General features: G+C 38.7%; 1 protein-coding gene across 2 annotated transcripts in view; it reads left to right on the top strand.

Moving 5' to 3' along the window:
• Positions 1-20820, top strand: part of LOC117989419 (dopamine D2-like receptor) — a 244895-nt gene that overhangs the window by 217379 nt on the left and 6696 nt on the right. For both annotated transcript variants that reach the window (XM_034976776.2, XM_069504004.1), the window contains exons 3-5: positions 14897-15006; positions 15590-15842; positions 17662-17840. In XM_034976776.2, the coding sequence (XP_034832667.2) occupies positions 14897-15006; positions 15590-15842; positions 17662-17840 (542 nt within the window). The remainder of the gene's footprint in view (positions 1-14896; positions 15007-15589; positions 15843-17661; positions 17841-20820) is intronic.

Raw genomic sequence — 20820 nt, 5'->3', positions numbered from 1 at the left:
AACTATTAATAAACTTAAATCTAAAAAAAAAAAACTATAAATTAAAACTAAAATAAATTAAATTAAATCTAAAACCTCGTCGAGACCAACGCAGCGAGGCATTGTACCCAAGATGCTGGCAGCATTACCCCTTTGGATGGCCAAACTAATTCTTTGACCAAGGTAGCTGCCAGCTCTCGGGTCCCCGGTTGACTCGATAACTCTTTTCGCAATTTCTTCAAAAAGAGCTCGAGCCCCCGGGCCCCACGGCCCCAAGGTCTCCACACCAAAAGGCACGAATACGAAGCTCCCATCGAGGTTTTCATATTTGCGCCTCTTGGCCTGTTCAGCGCTGATGGCCGCTGCACCCGCCATAGCGGAGGTCGCATGAATGTGGGATGCAGCTAAAGTGTCTACACAAGTTGCATCCCAAACAAGCGACCTGCCCATCTTCCACGGTAAACTAAATTAACAAATCTAAATCTAGTGCTATCTTTTTCCGCAGTCAAAATTATGAAAGGGATAACAATAGATTTCGACGTGCCATTTTAGTTTAGTTTAGAGATTGTGTACAACGGAATTACATTGATATGATCAATTTTAAAAAAAGCACTTCAGCTCAAGCTGTTGTTTAAAGCTTGATTAAACGAGTGAGTGAGTACTAAAAGAAAATTTAAAACAACTCATAAATTTTGTTTAAGTGCCAATATTGTGTTCGGAACTGATGCGGAACTTTCCCGGGAAAATAAAATGGCGGAAAGTTTAACATCCACGTTAATAGGGGGAGTGATGTTACCTATTTTTAACCGACTTCAAAAAAAGGAGGAGGTTCTCAATTCGTCGGAATCTTTTTTTATTTTTTTTTTATTTTTATTTTTTTTTTATTTTTTATGTATGTTCCCCGATAACTCGAAAACGCCTAGACCGATTTTGAAAATTATTTTTTTGTTTGAAAGGGTATACTTCAAAGTTGGTCCCATTTCAATTTGGTGAAGATCTGATGAACATCTTCGAAGATAGATACTGGAACTCCTCAACGAATAAGAGTAAATTGCTCGCGATCAGTGTAATAGCTTAGTAAACAGTAGACTTTTAACCAGTCATAGCATAATTCCATGGGGCCACTAAAAATTGTGAAATAAAAAAATTTTACAAAAAAAATAAAAACCGACTTCGTTACACAAACACTAAAAATTGAAAAATAATTTAATTTATTACCGAATATATTATGTATACAAGAGTTAATATAGTTCCATAATAATATTTTTTGGGGTCGGTGCCAATGAGGTGCCATTGTGGAGTCCTATAAAAATATGAAGTCTAGACGATTCGCGCAGCTAAAGCTAATTGGCACCGGCACCAAAAAGTATTATTATGGAACTATATTAACTCTTGTATACATAATATATTCGGTAATAAATTAAATTATTTTTCAATTTTTAGTGTTTGTGTAACGAAGTCGGTTTTTATTTTTTTTGTAAAAATTTTTTTTTATACCTGAACATACGCATAAAGAGCCGTGATAAGCTAGTGGTAACTCGGCAGGCCAGGGGATTGGTTGTGTGTGCGAATTATGTGCTCTGCCTTTTGCCACTTCAGCTTCGCAACCCGCCACTCCAAAAATAAACTATGGTTCCAAACCCCTGCCGGATCGAATCCAGGATCTTTTTTTTTCATTTTTAGGGTTCCGTACCTCTAAAGGAAAAACGGAACCCTTATAGGATCACTTTGTTGTCTGTCTGTCTGTCTGTCAAGAAACCTACAGGGTACTTCCCGTTGACCTAGAATCATAAAACTTGGCAGGTAGGTAGATCTTATAGCTGACATTTGGGGAAAAATCTGAAAACCGTGAATTTGTGGTTACATCACACAAAAAAAATTAAACTGTGGTCATGAACTAATAATTAGTATTTTCAATTTTCTTAGTAAGATAACTATATCAAGTGGGGTATCATATGAAAGGTCTTCGCCTGCGCATTCTAAAACAGATTTTTATTTATTTTTATGTATCATAGTTTTTGAATTATCCTGCAAAATGTCGAACAAATACGACTGTAGAACGGAACCCTCATTGCGCGAGCCTGACTCGCACTTGGCCGGTTTTTATTTTTTATTCAGATACAAGGTAGCCCTTGACTGCAATCTCACCTAGTGGTAAGCGATGATGCAGTCTAAGATGGTAGCGGGCTAACCTGGAAGGGGTATGGCAGTTTTTATTAAACACAAGTCCCTTTGGTTTCTACACGGCATCGTACCGGAACGCTAAATCGCTTGGCGGCACGGCTTTGCCAGTAGGGTGGTAACTAGCCAACTAGCTGGCCGAAGCCTCCCACCAGACCAGACCAGAAATTTAGAAATTATAAAATTCCAAACCCCTGCCAGGAATCGAACCCGGGACCTCCCACTAATAAGACCACAGTTGTTACCACTGCGCCAGGGAGGTCACCAGTTTTCTTATGATACCCACTGTTCAAAGACTTCGGTCAAGAATTTTTCTGTATAAAGTATTCAGAGTGCGTAGTTTTAGAGTCGTAAAACACAGACGAAATGTAAAGGAGATATATATTCGGACGTTTTGGAGTTTTACGAAGGATGACAGATGCCGTTTTATGCTTATGCATTTACGTGATTCTCTTTGAGATGAACTTTTGTCCGAGACAAAAATATAAGTAGGTACAGCAGGACCTCTCCCGAAAATTTACCCCCCCATTCGGAGTCGCGGAGCGTTCGGATTATAGTACAGAAAATTTATAGGGTAGGTACTCTACCTACTGTTTATGAAATAAAACTATTTTAAATTTTAACCCTCTGACAAATAAACCTGGAATAGCGGTGGAATAGTTATACTCTGTTTTGTCTTTTTCCTTCAAATGTCAAATTACTGATGACAGAGAAAGACAAAACAGAGTATAACTATTCCACCGCTATTCCAGGTTGATTTGTTAGAGGGTAAATGTAAATCTATACTTAATTAATAAAATTGAAGTCTCTGTATGTTTGAACGGGCTAATCTTCGGAACGGCTGAACCTATTTTGACGGGACTTTCACAAACAAGTAGAGGATTAACCAGGGAGTAACATAAGCTCCTTTTTAACCAACTTTCAAAAAGGAGGAGTTGTGTTTTTCTACCTATGTACACCGAAATCGCAGAGATTTCTGAACCGATTTGCGTCATATTATTTTTAATCGATAGAGAAACTTTGTGATATTGTCCCATAATAAAGTTGGATTCCAACTCCTCAGTGCTGATGCTGCAGGGGACCTGACCACCAAGACTGATGGGATTTAGAAACTGTCGGTTATAAATTGATATTGGATTTGTAGGTATGCCTTTGATGTGCCGGTTGAAAAAATGCAGTGCAAACTGCAGTCGGAGTTTTTTTGAAAACTTTTTAAGTTACTTGTTAGAAGTAGGTATATAAATATGACATTCACGGTAAAATTGGAAAACTCATTAAATCCACACTTTAATAATTTTGAAGTTGAGCTGACCAAAATGACGCGCCGCATTGACTTTGAACTGATCCCACAAATAGACCTGGGCCCGTGTTAAATAAATAGGAGATATTAAAAATCTACCCTCCCACGGAAAAATCAACCTTATGTACTAGAATTTGAGTTTAATTTCGGAAAAACGTGATATATTTTCATTCGTTATAATAATTATAGGAAGAAGTTCATAACGCGGCTTCGTTAGGTTATAGATCAAAGAGTAAATGTTTTCCTTTTAGAGATTCCCTTTTTAGTGATTGCTGTTGAGAATTGAGATAAAGGTACATAATATAAGTAACACAAAAGAAAGAAGTTAGTACCTATAGCACTGGGGCCGATACTCTTGTACACAATCTCTTTAGAGCCTCAATAGCTCAACGGGTTAAGGAGTGGACTGAAAATCGAAAGGTTGACGGTTCAAACCCCGCCCGTTGCACTATTGTCGTACCTACTCCTAGCACAAGCTTGACGCTTAGTTGGAGAGGAATGGGGAATATTAGTCATTTAACATGGCTAATATTCTAAATTAAATTAAATTATTATAACAGGTCTAAATCTAGTGCTATCCTAGGGATACGGGATAGCAATAGATTTAGAGTTTAGACGTGTCAATTTAGTTTAGTATAGAGATTGTGTACAACGGAATGAGCCACAATCTCTCTTTTACGTAGATGCAAAAACCTTAGTGGGCGACACAAACCAATCACAAACATGTTTGCAAAAAACATTCGAAATTCAATTCGAAACATAGTTCCGTTTGTGATTGGTTGATGACTCAAAATAGTTAGCGTCCACTGAGATTTTCAAAAATCCTTTCTTAGTGGATGTCTATGTCATATATCTATCTATAGTATACCCAGTCCGAACTCCGATCATCATTCAGTAGTTTGAGCTGTGCGTTGATAGATCCGGCAGTCAGTCAGTCACCTTTTCCTTTATATACTTACCTATTTAGATGAATTAAATTGATTTGAATAACGATTTAAATTTTGTGTTCACCAAGTCAGATAATATCGACTTTCAAAGTGAGTATTGAGATAAAATATATTAACGTTCAAAGTATTAAATTTAACTTGTATTTACTAGGTACAAGTAAAATTCAATACCGACAAACAGATCTTTGATGATTCAATAGAGCTAATCTGAATCTAACAATCTATTTGAATTTAGATTACGAGCGTTTGAAATTAGTAGAATAAAATTAAGACCAATTTGATACTAAGGCTACTTTCACACGGGCCACAAGTATAAGCACAGCGGCAAATAATAATAAGATATGTCACACTAGCGCGGTCCCCAGCACTCTTTGTACAAACGTAGTTTGGTTCTCATTTGAATATTAACCAATCGTACTCGATGAATACTTTTTAATAGGGTTAGCGAGCAAACGAGCAGGCGACCTGATGTTAAGTGATTACCGCCGTCCATGAACATTTGCAGCACCAGAGGAACTGCCGATGCGTTGCCGGCCTTTTAGGAATTTATTGGTCCGCCCTTTGAATAACCCCATGTTGTAGTCTAGTGGGAACATCGCCTCGTGGGAATTTTGTAGATACGTTGTAGAAAATAATATGTATGTGGTTTGCCAAACAACTAGTTATAAAAATCGGTTTTAACGTTGCTTAGAGATTTGTCTGTAAATTCTTGAAACCATGTAACTTTAAAACTGAATTTTTTAACGGAAATCTGGAAAACCACATTCATACATATTAAGTTCCTAGAACGTATCTACTAAATTTCATTGAATTTGATTGGTTAGAGAAAAATTGTTGAAACGGAAACAAAACTACGTTTGGAACGCGATGACAAATAAACGACTCATAGTTTATCGCCAAACAGTGGGTGTATGTGAAAATTCTCACTGCAGCTGCCTGAAATACGTTATTGATTATACCCATGACATCATTCGCCCGGATTTAGTATCTTAAATATTTAGTGAGACACACAGAAGTCATTGGAGAAAATCTTTTTTTGAGAGAATTTTTCGGGATAAACAGCTTGTGTCCCTCCATGATGCCTCTCTATTTCTTTACCAAAATGTCAGAATCAATTATCACGTGTCATTCGTGGGCGTTTACGTGTGCGAGTGAAGAGCTGGTTTTCGATGTGGTCCGTCTGAAAATACACTAAAACAATTTCAAATAACGTTTATGGCGAAAGCATGAAGACTCCAATCAAAGCTCAAATAGCTTGTCAACATAAACAATGTCCTGAAAACAGCGTTGCTGAATACTACTAATTTATATTTATTAACTCTTGAGTTTACGACGGATTTGAAGGATAATAGCTCTTAAATCATTAGCATTAAAGATGCTATTTACATGAATAATGAAGTAGATGAATGGTCCTCAAAAGACTACACACAGAAACTTTATTTTATTTTTATTTACGTTAATCTGACTTCATCGTGATTAACTCACGGCCTACGGGTCTCCTTTCAATGAAAGGGTTTTGGGACATAGTCCGCCACGCTGGACAAGGGCGGATTAGCCGACTTCTCACACCTTTGAGAACATCATGGAGAACTCTCAGGCATACAGGTTTCCTTCAACGTTAAAGGAAGGGATATTTAATTTCTTAAAATGCACATAACTCCGAATAGTTAGAGATACGTGCCCGGAATTGAATCCCTGACCTCTCGAACCGGAACCGGACCGAACCGGTCAGGGATTCAGGGACGTCTTAGCCACTAGGTTGTCCCCGCTTATTACCTTCTTACCTATTTTTTAGTTGGTACTAATAAAAATCCATAGCCGTTGTGGAATGCTGGTCTCCTTGGACTACAAAATTAAAGGATGAACGGAGAACTCTAAGGGTGAGATCTATAGACTGCACTCTGACTTTGCTTAGACTTAGACAGAGTTAAAACGAGACCGTGCTATATCTCTCACATAAATCTGTCTCGTTTTAACTTAATCTTAAGTCAAATCTTAATCTTAATCTTAAGAGCAAAGTCAAAGTGCGCTCTATAGATCTCAACCTAACTGCCGCACTCAGAGTCGCTTAATAGTTACTTAAGGCATTCCTTATCCATACTAATTAATGCCTTAATCAAGCGACTCTGAGTGTGGCTGTAAGGCAGTGATAGTTTAATTACTTAAAAAGGATATAATATTTACAAAAATTCCGTTGGAACGTTAGTTGGAACAGGAAATCAGGCAAGTGTGTAGTGTGGAGTACTTGCTCAGAAGAGCACGGAGACATGAATAAAACATAATTAAAGTAAGTATTCACATTCAGGATTGGGTGTTTAATTAAAATTGCGCCAGTATAATGGGTTGGAGTGACAAGGTAATTTATGAAATTGCTTTTGTTATAAGAGAGTTGACTTTGACTTTGACATCTAAATATATAAAAGGAAAAGGTGATTGACTGACTGACTGACTGACTGATCTATCAACGCACAGCTCAAACTATTGGACGGATCGGGCTGAAATTTGGCATGCAGATAGCTATTATGACGTAGGCATCCGCTAAGAAAGGATTTTTGAAAATTCAAGCCCTAAGGGGGTCAAATAGGGGTTTGAAATTTGTGTAGTCCACGCGGACGAAGTCGCAAGCATAAGCTAGTTACTAGAAATGGATGGATCTACAAAAATTACGTAAGGATGTTAGTTGGAACAGGAAATCAGGCAAGTGTGTAGTGTGGAGTACTTGCTCAGAAGAGCACGGAGACATGAATAAAACATAATTAAGTAAGTATTCACATTCAGGATTGGGTGTTTAATTAAAATTGCGCCAGCTTAATGGGTGGGAGTGACAGGGTAATTTATGAAATTGCTTTTGTTAAGGGAGTGGGCGGGTATTGCTTTAGGTTGTCGTGTCGTTAGCGAAACATGGGGCGCTAATTTCTAGGGTTCCGCGACTCAAAAGAAATAAACTGGTCGAGTGCGAGTCGGACTTACAAATGAAGGGTTCCGTACCCTCGTACAAGATAATTTATTACACTAGTTGTACTTTTTAATTTTATTTAATAACAGATGCCTAAAAGGCCGGCAACGCATCGGCGGTTCCTCTGGTGCTGCAAATGTTCATGGGCGGCGGTAATCACTTAACATCAGGTGACCCGCCTGCTCGTTTGCTCGCTATCTCTATTAAAAAAAATTGCATGGCAGCCATTTTGATTTTTTATTATTTGTTGTTATAGACACAATGAAAATTTCAACTCTCTACCTATTACGGTTCAAGACTGAGATACAGTCCGCTGATAGACAGATGGACGGATGGACAGACGGACGGACACATGGAAGGATAGACGGATGAAACTGGTTACATAGTACTGGTTTCGTAGGCTAAAGCGGGCACCCTTTGGGTGTATTCCGAACTTAAATAGGTATGTACCAAAACAAAGCCTCAATAGCTCAACCGGTAAAGGAGTGGACTGAAAACCGAAAGGTTGACGGTTCAAACCCCGCCCGTTGCACTATTGTCGTACCTACTCCTAGCACAAGCCTGACGCTTAGTTGGAGAGGAAAGGGGAATATTAGTCATTTAACATGGCTAATATACTTTTTTTTTTAAAAAAGCTTAAAATTAATAATATTATGCTAGGTAGGTGTTGAAGTTACTTTACGTAAGCATGGAGTTATATTTATAGGTACAATAGGTACAATACAACCCATAACTTCGATATTTTCTTCTCTCATTATGATTTTTGCAGTAGTCTATAGATTTCTATTTATTTACAATACATTTATCCTTTTTGTTGTTTAAATTGGGCTAAGGAGCTCCGTACCACTTGCTATAACGGTGAAGGAAAACATCGTGAGGCAACCTGCGTGCCTGAGAGTTCTCCATAATGTTCTCAAAGGTGTGTGAAGTCTGCCAATCAGCACTTGGCCAGCGTGGTAGACTATTGCCAAAACCCTTCTCAGTCTGAGAGGAGACCCGCGCTCTGTAGTGAGCCGGCGATGGGTTGATCATGATGATGATGATGACCCCTTGGGTGCGGATCCGTAATTTATAGATTTCCATATTGCCTCTGGTAGAATCAAACCCAGGACCTCCGGACATAAGGCACTACGCCAGTGACATCGGCATTTAATTACGAACTAAAAGATTGAGTCCCTATGATCAATGACCTCGACAAAAGCCTGTCTTTGTAACTTCGCTCAAAGGGTCACATTAATTACATTAGCCGTCGGCACTCGATTACCACAATATTCCTAATTGACGACAACTTCGCAGTTTACTCACTCAAGCGTAAACTATCAACTTGTAGGTATACGCAGTGGCGTGCAGGTCATAGAGGCATAAATGCACTGCTTACCCCAGTTGTAATAGCTCAATGCATGTTTTTCATTATGACCTGTCAGTAAACAGGTTCCTACCTAACTAATGCCTACCCTGGCTTCAAACACTGTGCACGCCACTGGGTATACGGCAACATAGTGTTATATTAAAAACTCCAATATATTATACTAGCTTATGCTCGCGACTTCGTCCGCGTGGACTACAAAATTTCAAACCCCTATTTCACCCCTTAGGAGTTGAATTTTCAAAAATCCTTTCTTAGCGGATGCCTACGTCATAATAGCTATCTGCATGCCAAATTTGAGCCAGATCCGTCCAGTAGTTTGAGCTGTGCGTTGATATATCAGTCAGTCAGTCAGTCACCTTTTCCTTTTATATATTTAGATATAGACTAAGAAGATGTATCCAAAGTTTGTTGATTAAGTCTTTATGAAAGTCTGTGTTTTGCTACCTTATCAACTAGTCTAGCTCAATGTACTCGTAAAACATAATGGGGCGGCCCTAGAGGGGGCGACCCATCGCAATAGCTCAACCCATAAAAATAGAAATCAAGCTAAACCTAAAGCTATAAAAGTAAATTCCCTTATCGATTATAAAAATATGGAATCATGAAATGCCTCCCCGTTGTCACATACAATTTTCATATCACTCGACATATAACTACAATAGAATTTCATCCGTAATACAAAGGAATATGGTTTTAATTTAATTCTCTGTGCAGTAACTCAATACGGACGGTTATTCTGACCACGTGCGATATCGCGCGTGATAGTATTATTTCAAATTCAAAGGGTAAAAAGCTTGGCAGTATTACAAAGAATAGGCCAACGTAATAGAACCAACGCTCGGACCGACTGTATATCATCGCAATTGCGGTCGCAATGGGGATAAAGCATCACAGCGTATAAAAATACAGTCAGAATAGAATAGAAATATTTTAATTCAAATTTAAACTTTTACAAGTACTTTTGAATCGTTAAATGCATCAAACACTGGTTCAGAATGCTATTACCAAGAAGAACCAGCAAGAAACTCGGCGGGTGCTCTTTTCAAAGGTTTGGTATACAATAATATTATGCCGAGCATAAAAGCAATTGCTGAAGCGAGCTGCATGTCAAATCCATGCTTTTTTATCATTTACATAATCTTCGATTGGGTAAGATGCTTTTTTCAGGAGCATAGGTACTTTTAATAGACGACGAAATCCAGTGCGAAAACCGCCAAAGATAACCATACTAATATTATAAATACGAAAGTGTGTCTATCTGTCTGTCTGCTAGCTTTTCAAGGACCAACAGTTAAACCGATTTTGATGAAATTTGGTGCAGAGGTAGCTTGCGTCCCGGAAATTGACATAAGCAACTTCTCATCCCGGAAAATGAAAGAGTCTTCACAGGATTTAAAAGAAACTTAAATCCACGCGGACCAAGTCGCGAGCATCAGCTGGTAACTAAATATTCTCAAGATAATATATTGCCAATTACTCACGACTTTCTTCAATATTACCTACTCAGTATATTTTGTAGTAGGTACTTGTATAAATGTGAACCTATCGAATATTCTCTGGTCGTAAGGCATCACATATTAAGCGATATTAATAAGACGCTCAGAATCAATGGGCTGTAATTGGAAACGTGTCTAGCATCAGATATATCAATATAACTGACAGACTGTTCCGTCTCAATAAATCTGTGGCCCTACCGCGGTTGTTTGACAGATACAATGTCACGATCGCAATCATCTCTGATTGGTTAATGCTCGCTCACTATTGGCCACAATGCATTGTTGCAAGAAGAATCGCACAAATTCAGCCAATCAGAACAATTGAGATTGTAATAATGATTGATGCAGGTTTTAGGCAATCGCCCTACGGAGCTTTTATACACATAAGCCAGTGGCCCGACCGCCAACGATGTACGAGAAACGAGTAGAACTAGAAACTTAAACGAGTTGGCGATCAGCGGGAAGCGAGTGTGCAATTGCGACGAGCGATTACTCGCGCCATTCGCCCGCGGTCGCTCATTCCTGTGCAAACCTGCGCGCGCGTTACACGTGTCCAAGCGAGCGAGCATCGCTGAACGAATATCGCTGAGCGAGTTTATTTTTCAAAGCAGCTCGTCGCTCAGCTATTTTGAAAACCATTTCGTTTCGTTTCCTTTCATGAATACTCATTTTATTCTATGTTATTTTATTTTTGATATGCTACATTTTAAATAGTTTATAATTCATACTAAAAAGTATTTCATCTTTGCTGATCATCTTTGATGTTCATTTTGTAAGGCAACTTTTTTTGTTTTTATGTTCTTTTTTACTAATAAAGAAGTGAAGTTTTGTAAGTGTGCAAAATAAATAAATAAACAATATTATTCATTTGTTTTATTTTTTTAGTTAAGATAATGGTTTCTAAATGTCAAATTTTACAATTTTGGAGAATGACATACCTACACAATTACTAGACATTAAAAATACGTTTTATTTATGTTATGATGACTCATTGTCCTAATAAAAGAACAAAATATTATGAGATTTTTTTTTGTCGTCCGAGCATCCTTATGTCAATATAAAATCACTTCAAAAATATTATCGATAGAGCTCTTCTTTCAACGAAGTTATACTAAAAAGATAGTCTGGGTCTATACGTCATGAATTCGTTCTTATATTAGTACATCGGGTCTTAGTTCAGAAGGCCCTTTTTAAATAATTGTGGGCCTTCGGAGGTTAAGTCAATGCATAATAATAATATTGTCTTACTGGGAATGGGGAAAAAAGGGAAATTATTTCAAATGGACGGAAAGGCACCGGAACAATTCAGCTATAAACGGCCTTGCCCAAACAAAATAACGTATCTAACCAAACATTAATGTATCCTATTGTATTGTTTATACCTCACGATGTTGCTAAGGCGTCAATACGACACTTTTTTTTTTTTTTTAAAGAATATTAGCCATATTAAATGACTAATATTCCCCTTTCCTCTCCAACTAAGCGTCAAGCTTGTGCTAGGAGTAGGTACGACAATAGTGCAACGGGCGGGGTTTGAACCGTCGACCTTTCGGTTTTCAGTCCACTCATTTACCCGTTGAGCTATTGAGGCTGAGCTATTTAAGCCTCGATAGTACAACTTGATTGACTAGCTGATTAGTCTAGCTGAGTGACAGGTGGTTCAAATTACATTATGGATTAAGAGCCAGCGCGTGACAGACGTTCGTTATTTTATAAAAGCTGAAACGCTTGTTTGGATCATGGTGGCGTTAGGAGATAATAGGTACCTACCTACAAAAAGTCTTGCGTCAAAGTATAAAGGCAATTTTTTTAATATTTTCTTCGGAATAGTATTAGAAATCACGTCATACATTGCCAGAGAGCACTCCATGCCTGACACCCTTAAACGTTTAAACTTTTTATATTATAAAATAACGAAGGTATGGCACGCGCTGGCTCTCTCTCTATAAACCTCGATAGCACAACTTGATTGACTGGCTGATTAACGTCTAGTCTAGTTGAATGACAGGTGGTTTACATTAGGTACGATTAACGTTAAAACTTGACCATTAATTAAAGCAAAATGGGTTGTATAAGTACCTAACGGTTTTTGTCAAAATTGGTTAAACGGATAGGGCGTAAAAAGCTAGCAGACCGACAGACAGACTTTCGCAATTTTAATATTAGTACCTATAGATTTCCGCCATAATAGATAAATTTTTCTAATCTGTTCCAAATGGGAATGGAATGATATTACTAAGCCTCTGCTATCCATCCATCCGCGTCGGTCCGTCAGCTTTCCATCCATCCGTTCGTCCTTCCGTCCGTCCGTCCGTCCGTCTGTCTGTCAGTTACCTTGCGGGCTGTATCTCGTGACCTGAAATTTCAGACCGGGAACTCTTCGATTTCCAGGATAAAAAGTAGCCTATGTCATTCTCCAGGTCTTTAACTATACCCATGCGAAAAATCATGTCGATCCATTGCTCCGTTGCGACGTAATTGAAGGATAAGCCAACAAACCAACAAACAAACACACTTTCGCATTTATAATATGGGTAGTGATTGTACCTACTAACGTTAACACCTCAGTTCTATAGTCATAATTTAGGAAAAGCCAAAAATAAAGTTCTTTCGCCTTTCCCGACCACTGAATTGGAAAATTGGAACAAAATTTTGTTTACATCGACGTGTTTGCTCGATCAAAGATCACACGATGTGCAGAATGACTGAATTCGTTTTATGTATGTAAATAGCTTTGCATGTATTTCTTATTTGTTAGGCACTTTCATTGGCAAACCGGTAAAATGTAATGTGTTTTTGTAGGCTTATCTAAAAGTATGCTGAATGAATTGAAATTATAATTTCTAATGTTATTACTTAATATAACTTTTCGGAGTTATTACAGTTTTAAATAATTAGATTACTTGCTTTAAGGGTGAAGGGAAAAGTCGTGAGGAAACCTGCATGCCTGAAAGGTCACCATAATGTTATCAAAAGTGGCTGAAGTCTGCCAATCCGCACTTGGCCAGCAGCGTGGCGGCCTATGACTTAAACCTTTCTTATTCTGAGAGAAGACCCGTGTTCAGTTGTAGGCTGGCAATAGGTTGGTCATGATGATAATGACATAAGTAAAATGTTTTATTAATATTAATGACTTATAAATATAGTACTAAATACTAGACGATGCCCGCGACTTCGTCCGCGTGGTTTTCGGTTTTTAAAAATCCCATGGGAACTCTGATTTTTCGGGATAAAAAGCCTATGTCCTTCCCCGGGATGCAAGCTATCTCTGTACCAAATTTCGTTAAAATCGGTTGAAAGGATGGGCCGTGAAAGGCTAGCAGACAGACAGACGGACAGACAGACAGACACACTTTTGCATTTATAATATTAGTATGGATTCTGTAATTTGCAATTTGGCCAGTGTGGCAGACTATGGTCTAAACCCTTTTTATTCTCAGAGGAGACCCGTACTCTGTAGTGGGCTGGCGATGGGTTGTTGATAATGACGATTCAGTAACTAAGCACTAATGTCGTATCGTATCCGAATCTTCATCTCAAACGAAACGCCTACCTTAGGAAAGAAAGCAATAAAACTCGGGATACACAAAAGATGGCGGACAATGGGCGCACGTAATGGCTGCCTGACTGTAGTAGATCCCGGATGTTAGCGGATGTGACCTGTCACCGGTACACACCGGTGTACACCGGCTTACACCTGTATAAACTGGCTTACACTGGTATAAACTGGTTTGCAATGCGTCCAAAATGAGAATAAAAAAGCCACTAATCTCCGTAAGCTGTCATTTGAAAATTACGTTTTGCAAGGACAATACTTATTCTCTATCCCGTGGAGATTTCAAAAAATAAATAAACATTGTATTAAACCTTTGTGTAAAATCTCAGCTTTTTAGGTTCTAGATTTTGGACTGGGCGCTGCTAATAATATCTGTTTCTTAAATAGATAGGGACGTGATACTAATTTAAAAAACTGGCCAAGTGCGAGTCAGACTCGCGCACTGAGGGTTCCGTACTACAATCGTATTTTATAAACATTTTGCACGACAAATCAAAAACTATTAGGCCTAAAAATAAATAAAAAACTGTTTTAGAATGCACAAGTAAAGTATGATATGATACCCCACTTGGTATAGTTATCATACTTTGAAAGTTGAAAATAGCAATATTTGTTCATGGACACATTTTAATTTCTTTCTTGTGATGACAAATTCACGGGTTTTAGTGTTTTCCCCTCATATCTGCTATAAGACGTGTATAAGACCTACCTACCTGCCAAACATGATCGTAGTTCAACGGGAAGCACCCTATAGGTTTCTTGACAGACAGACAACAAAGTGATCCTATAAGGGTTCCGTTTTTCCCTTTGAGGTACGGAACCCTAAAAACGGAAAACGACCCAAAAAAAACGGTACAAAAGAAGATTCCTTAAAAGAAGTTGATGGAATTACTAAAATCGGGTTGATTTATTTGATTACGGTATTTGGAGATTTTGTCTACCGACCTACCTATTGGATTTCAATTTGTTTTAGCGGCATTGTAAATTGAACTTTAACTTGATGATTTAGAGTATAAATTGTCCGTACGTGAATGCATCGTGGAGCCTACATTTTAGAGTTATTGCAAAGTACGCTTTGGTTCAGTGAATTTAGAGTGTAATTTTGTTTGCAGGTGAACGGATCGTGGGGCCTGCCTGCGTTCATTTGCGACGTGTACATCGCAATGGATGTGACGTCATCAACTTCAAGCATATTCAACCTAGTCGCTATTTCTGTTGATAGGTGAGTTGCACCTCTATTTGAAATGTTTTGTTCATAGATTAGTTATTGATCTCGCTCCGCTCTACGTTTTGTTCTTTGATTTTTAGCCTATTTTTGACCGGAGTTTTGACTATGTATTTACCTACTTCATCATCATCAACAACGCATTACTTTAGGCCATAGTCCACCACATTGGTCAAATGCAGAGCTTTTCGGTACAATATCGTTTAAAAATCAGTCACCCGCCCACTTCCATCTTGGACTGCATCGTCACTAATCAGCATTGGCCTGACCTCAACTTTTGCCTGAGCCAATCTCTGCTTCTTTTTAGCTGCTGAGAATCTGATTTTTATAAGCTTTGAGGGCGTCTTCAAATTTACCGCAAATTGCCGCGCAGAGGCAATGTGGCTGCAGCGCTGTGGCCACGCTGCTTTGAAACACACACTTTGCGCTGCAAAGAAAAAGAAAGGCCAAATACCATCAAAGACGGTCCCCCATCTAGTTACTAACTTCGGCCAATGTTGCTTAACCAGCACAATTGGTTATTGTCTGTCTCAACTAGACCATACTTTCTACAGCATTACTAATATAATTTTCCCAACAGGTATATCGCTGTAACACAGCCAATAAAATACGCGAAGCACAAAAACAACAAACGCGTCTGGTTCACAATAGTCCTCGTGTGGCTGGTGTCGGCTGCAATCGGCGCGCCGATAGTCCTCGGCCTCAACGATACGGCCGACCGGAACTTCCAAGAGTGCCTCTTCAACAACCAGAACTACGTGCTTTACTCCTCCCTGGGCTCCTTCTACATTCCCTGCATCATGATGATGTTTCTCTACTATAATATTTTTAAGGTAAAAACATCTCATCTAATAAACTAAGTTTTGGTTTAAATGCTTCGGCAGCCAACATTGCGGCTTCTGTATTGAATGCATAGAATGCGAATGAAGTCATCAGTGAACACCATATGCACCGGTAAAATCCGCTGAAAAGTCAAAACGGCCGGAAATTCCAGGAGTGACTCTTCAACGACCAGAATTAGGTGTTTTGCACCTCCCTGGGCTCCTTCTACATTCCCTGCATCATGATGATGTTCCTCTATTATAATATTTTTAAGGTAAAGACATCTCATTTAATAAACTAAGTTTTGCTTTAAATGCTTCGGCAGCCAACAATGCGTATCCTGCATTGAATGCATACAAGGCGAATGTGTCGATAAAATCCGCCGAAAAGCAGAAATGGTCGAAAGTTCTAAGAGTGCCTCTGCAATAACCAGAACTACCCGCCAGCTCGTTTGCTCGCCATTTTTGATTTAAATAAACTTTTTTAAATAAAAATTGCGAGCAAACAAGCAAGCGGGCCACCTGATGTTGTTGAGTGATTACCGCCGCCCATGAACATTTGTAGTACCAGAGGAACCATCAATGCGTTGCCGGCCTTTCAGGAATTTGTTGGTATATATTGAATAACCCCATGTTCTACATCTAATAGGCACACTGCAAAAGAGACTTGATAGCAAAGTTTGCATGGTCGTGGAAAAAAGGATCTGGCACAACAGGCGGTCGAAGTGCACCAGACACCCAGGTGGTGAGGGTGAATTTGTTTGAGTAGGACTATATTGTTGATTCTGGTGCAGTTGCCGTTTTGACCTTATGAGCATGTGAATAGAGTAATTGAGGTGGCGTGCGGTGCAGCGGTTGTAGAAAAAAGAGGGATAATAGTAGATTATTAACCAAGGGGATAAAGCAGTGTCTTCTGTCGCGGGTGACGATTTAAATCGCGAGCGTAACGAAGGACTCGAGGTTTACTCCCGAGCATAGCGAGGGATTTAAGTTCACCCAAGACTAAGACAGCTTTATCACCGAGGTAAATACTCTACTTTTCGTACCATTTGCGAAAAAATTAACACAATAATCATATGAGATAAGCATTTATTAAACGTATTTTTAGAACATTAACTTATTTATAAAAATAAATTAAAATAAACTTAACGTTTATGTATTTGAAGAAAACAAAAACGCGGCAAATTCCTAGACTAATATTTTTTTGTCTGAAAAGCAAAGGCATCAAGCTCATACGGCCTCGTCGGTTTTCGTAATTTTATTTTATAATCGTAACTGCATAATAAATGCGTATTCCTTTTTTAAAAAGATGTACAATGCTTTATATACAAACTCAATGGTGTAAACACAGATGTAGTCTGTCTGTCTGGTGGGAGGCCTCGGCCGTGGCTAGTTACCACCCTACCGGCAAAGCCATGCTGCCAAGCAATTTAGCGTTCCGGTATGATGCCGTGTAGAAACCAAAGGTGTATGGGTTTAATAAAAACTGCCATACTCCTTCCAGGTTAGCCCGCTCCCACCTTAGACTGCATCGTCACTTACCATTAGGTGAGATTGCAGTCAAGGGCTATCTTGTACCTGAATAAATAAATAAAAAGAAATAAAAAGTTCAGTATAAATTTCGCTACCTAAGTATTCCAAATATAAATCACATTCTCTCCCTAGGGGATGAATGAAATTCAGTACAATTTTCTTTCCCTGTTTTTAACAGATTAAAAATGACTACTGTTATGTACGCTTTTTGTGGCATTGAATGTCACTTTTTTGAGCAAGTGGTACGAAAAGGAATTTTACTATCAGTCTGTTGTATAACTTTTGTTTTGTCATGCAGGCGTTAAGAAACCGTGCCAAAAAGCAGCGGGCAGCGAAGAAGCCTCCAGTGTCGGACACTCTGACTGGAGCGACGACAGCAGTGGTCATAGAAAACGTAGCACAGACAAGACAGTTGGAAACAGCACTAGATGACCGACCTACGGGATCGGGTAGCAACGAAGATGACCATGAAGATAGGTAGGTGAATGAGTTAATGAATGGACAAACAGTACGCAGCAGAAAGTAATGTACATCGACCTTTAGAAGGAAATAGCAGATTTGTAGAGCACTTTCTCTGTCGTTGAGACCGAGATGCCGAAATGTCATTCTTAAGGTCGATGTACATTACCTACTTTCTGTCGCGTACTGTACTTTATTGTACCTACACCTCTTCATCATCATCATGATCAACTCATCGCCAACCCTCTGTGTGTTTACTCTCAGAATGAGAAAGGATTAAGCCATAGTCTGCCACACTGGCCCAGTGCTGATTGACACCTTGAAAAAAATTATTCAGAACTCTCAGGTATGCAGGTTTCCTCACGATGTTTTCTTCCACCGTAAAGCCTCATCCATCATCATCATAATCAACCCATTCCGGCCCACTACTGAGCACAAGTCTCCTCTCAGAGTGAGAAAGGTTTAGACCATAGTCTGTCACGCTGGCCCAATGCGGATGGCAGACTTCACACATCTTTTAAAACATTATAGAGAACTGTCAGGTATGCAGATTTCCTCACGATGTTTTCTTTCATTGTTATATTAAAGCAATGGACATAATAATAATATATCTGAGAAAAGTTAGAATGCCCGGGAACGAACCTCGGACACTCCGACTAGTAGACCGACGTATTAACCGCCTTATCAGTAGGGTAGGAAAAGAGCAACCACCGAGTTTCTTTCTGGTTCTTCTTGGTAGGAACGCGCCGGCATTCCGAACCAGTGATAAATTAAACTAGTTGACGATACAAAAGCACTTGTAACAGTTTACTTGAATAAAAATCTATTCTATTCTATTTCAGTACTACATAACAAAATTAATCAAAAGTACTTAGTAAATAATTACTTTCAATAAACTGTGCTGTTCATGATGAAGTAATCTACATTATTTTATGCAAATGCGGTGAAAATTTGACATTATCATTTGGGTCATGTGACAAAATACCTGATTAAAGCAACACTACTATGGGCTATTATGAATACTTAATTAACTGTCAATACACGTGTTCATTTTATTGAATTAAATAACAGCACAAAATTAATAGAAATGTTTGACAAATTTTTCTCACTGACTACTAATAGGTCTAATCGGTGCTGCAGATTTTTATTGGTAGCGCTATATAGTATATACGCGGTATCGCGCGGTATAGTACGCGACAGGTCGAGATGACAATCTTGGTATAAGGCGGAGGGACGCCTCGCACTTGTGGATGATGTATAGAAGCATGCGTTACTTTGCGGAAGTCCATGATATACAATGAACCAAAAGCTTTTTTTTTTTATTTTTTTTTTATTCAGATACAAGTTAGCCCTTGACTGCAATCTCACCTGGTGGTAAGTGATGATGCAGTCTAAGATGATAGCGGGCTAACCTGGAAGGGGTATGCCAGTTTTTATTAAACCCATACCCCTTTGGTTTCTACACGGCATCGTACCGGAACGCTAAATCGCTTGGCGGCACGGCTTTGCCGGTAGGGTGGTAACTAGCCACGGCCGAAGCCTCCCACCAGACAAAAAACCAAAAAAAAGCAGCCACCAGGCAAGCAATACGCACCACCACCACGCAGCACCACACAAATCCCAAACACACCCGACGCACGTTTCGCCCCGACACCGGAGCATCCTCAGGAGATGTATTATTCAGTCAGTCAGTCAGTTTCCTTTCGGTTTTTATATATTTAGATTAATTTTGTGGTATCATTAGTAACACTCACTAGCAGATTGCAAATGAAATAGAAATTTCAATGTTTCCACAAAGGAATTAACTTTCTTTTGAATGTTCTCAATACTTGCTATCTAAAGCAAAATCTATCGTATTCGTCGAAACGCTTTAAACTCAAGTTGTTGAATTCTTCAAAGCCTTAAGAACTTCTTCAAAGTATGTTGAAGTTGTTACCAATTCTTTTATATTTTATCTATATAGTAGTGATAATTGTTACGCGAACTTAAAACTAAAGCCCAGGTCTGAGAAGAGCCCACAACAAACTTAGCCGGGTATTCTTTTTATCACCACTGTACAAAATCTCTTAAAACTTATTAGAACTATCACAATGTCGTTAGCCAATTCATTTCTAAGCTTTCTTATCATTTAAATAATCCTTTACATTGTAATAGGATTTTTCAATAAGTTTACGTTTTATGAAAACTTTGAACTTGTTGAGAGACATCTCCAATGTCTTCTGGAAGCTTATTATAAAAACGTATTGAATTATCAACAAACTAGCTTATGCTCGCGACTTCGTCCGCGTGGACTACAAAATTTCAAACCCCTATTTCACCCCCTTAGGAGTTGAATTTTCAAAAATCCTTTCTTAGCGAATGCCTACGTCATAATAGCTATCTGCATGCCAAATTTAAGCCCGATCCGTCCAGCAGTTTGACCTGTGCGTTGATAGATCAGTCAGTCAGTCAGTCAGTCACCTTTACCTTTTATATATTTAGATGAATTGCTAACTTTACTAAGTCTAGAGATGGGCATTACATGTCTATTTTTATTTTTTATGTCAAATCAAATAAAATCAAATCAAATCATTTATTTGCACGATTGCACTACAATCCACCATACAGTGGACATGCAAAATTTATTTTCTTATTATCTATTATTAATAAGCTATTTTATAACTTGTTTTCATTTACATCGTGCGTAGATTTTTAGAATTATAATGTTCAACAGTCACATATCACATAACATATAATATGTGAAAATATTACAGTAAAACGTAAAGCTAGTCTTATTTAATTACTATACAAATCATGCCCGCGTGGAATGCGGCCAAGAATACTGGCTGCATTTCCGCGCTGGACAGCCAGGCTGATCCGTTGCGCAAAAAATGAGCCAGCCCTTCTGTCACAGGAATCGCGGTGAAATGTCTCGTAAAAAATTATTAGCACTAAGACTCCATGGCCCCAGGGTCTCCACGGCAAACAGCACAAAAATGTACCTCGATAAGAGAGGTAT

This window comes from Maniola hyperantus, chromosome 16, assembly GCF_902806685.2.
Source record: "Maniola hyperantus chromosome 16, iAphHyp1.2, whole genome shotgun sequence".
Taxonomy (NCBI): Eukaryota; Metazoa; Arthropoda; class Insecta; order Lepidoptera; family Nymphalidae; genus Maniola; species Maniola hyperantus.
Note: the sequence above shows the minus strand (reverse complement) of the source record. Positions and strands in the feature narration are given on the sequence as shown.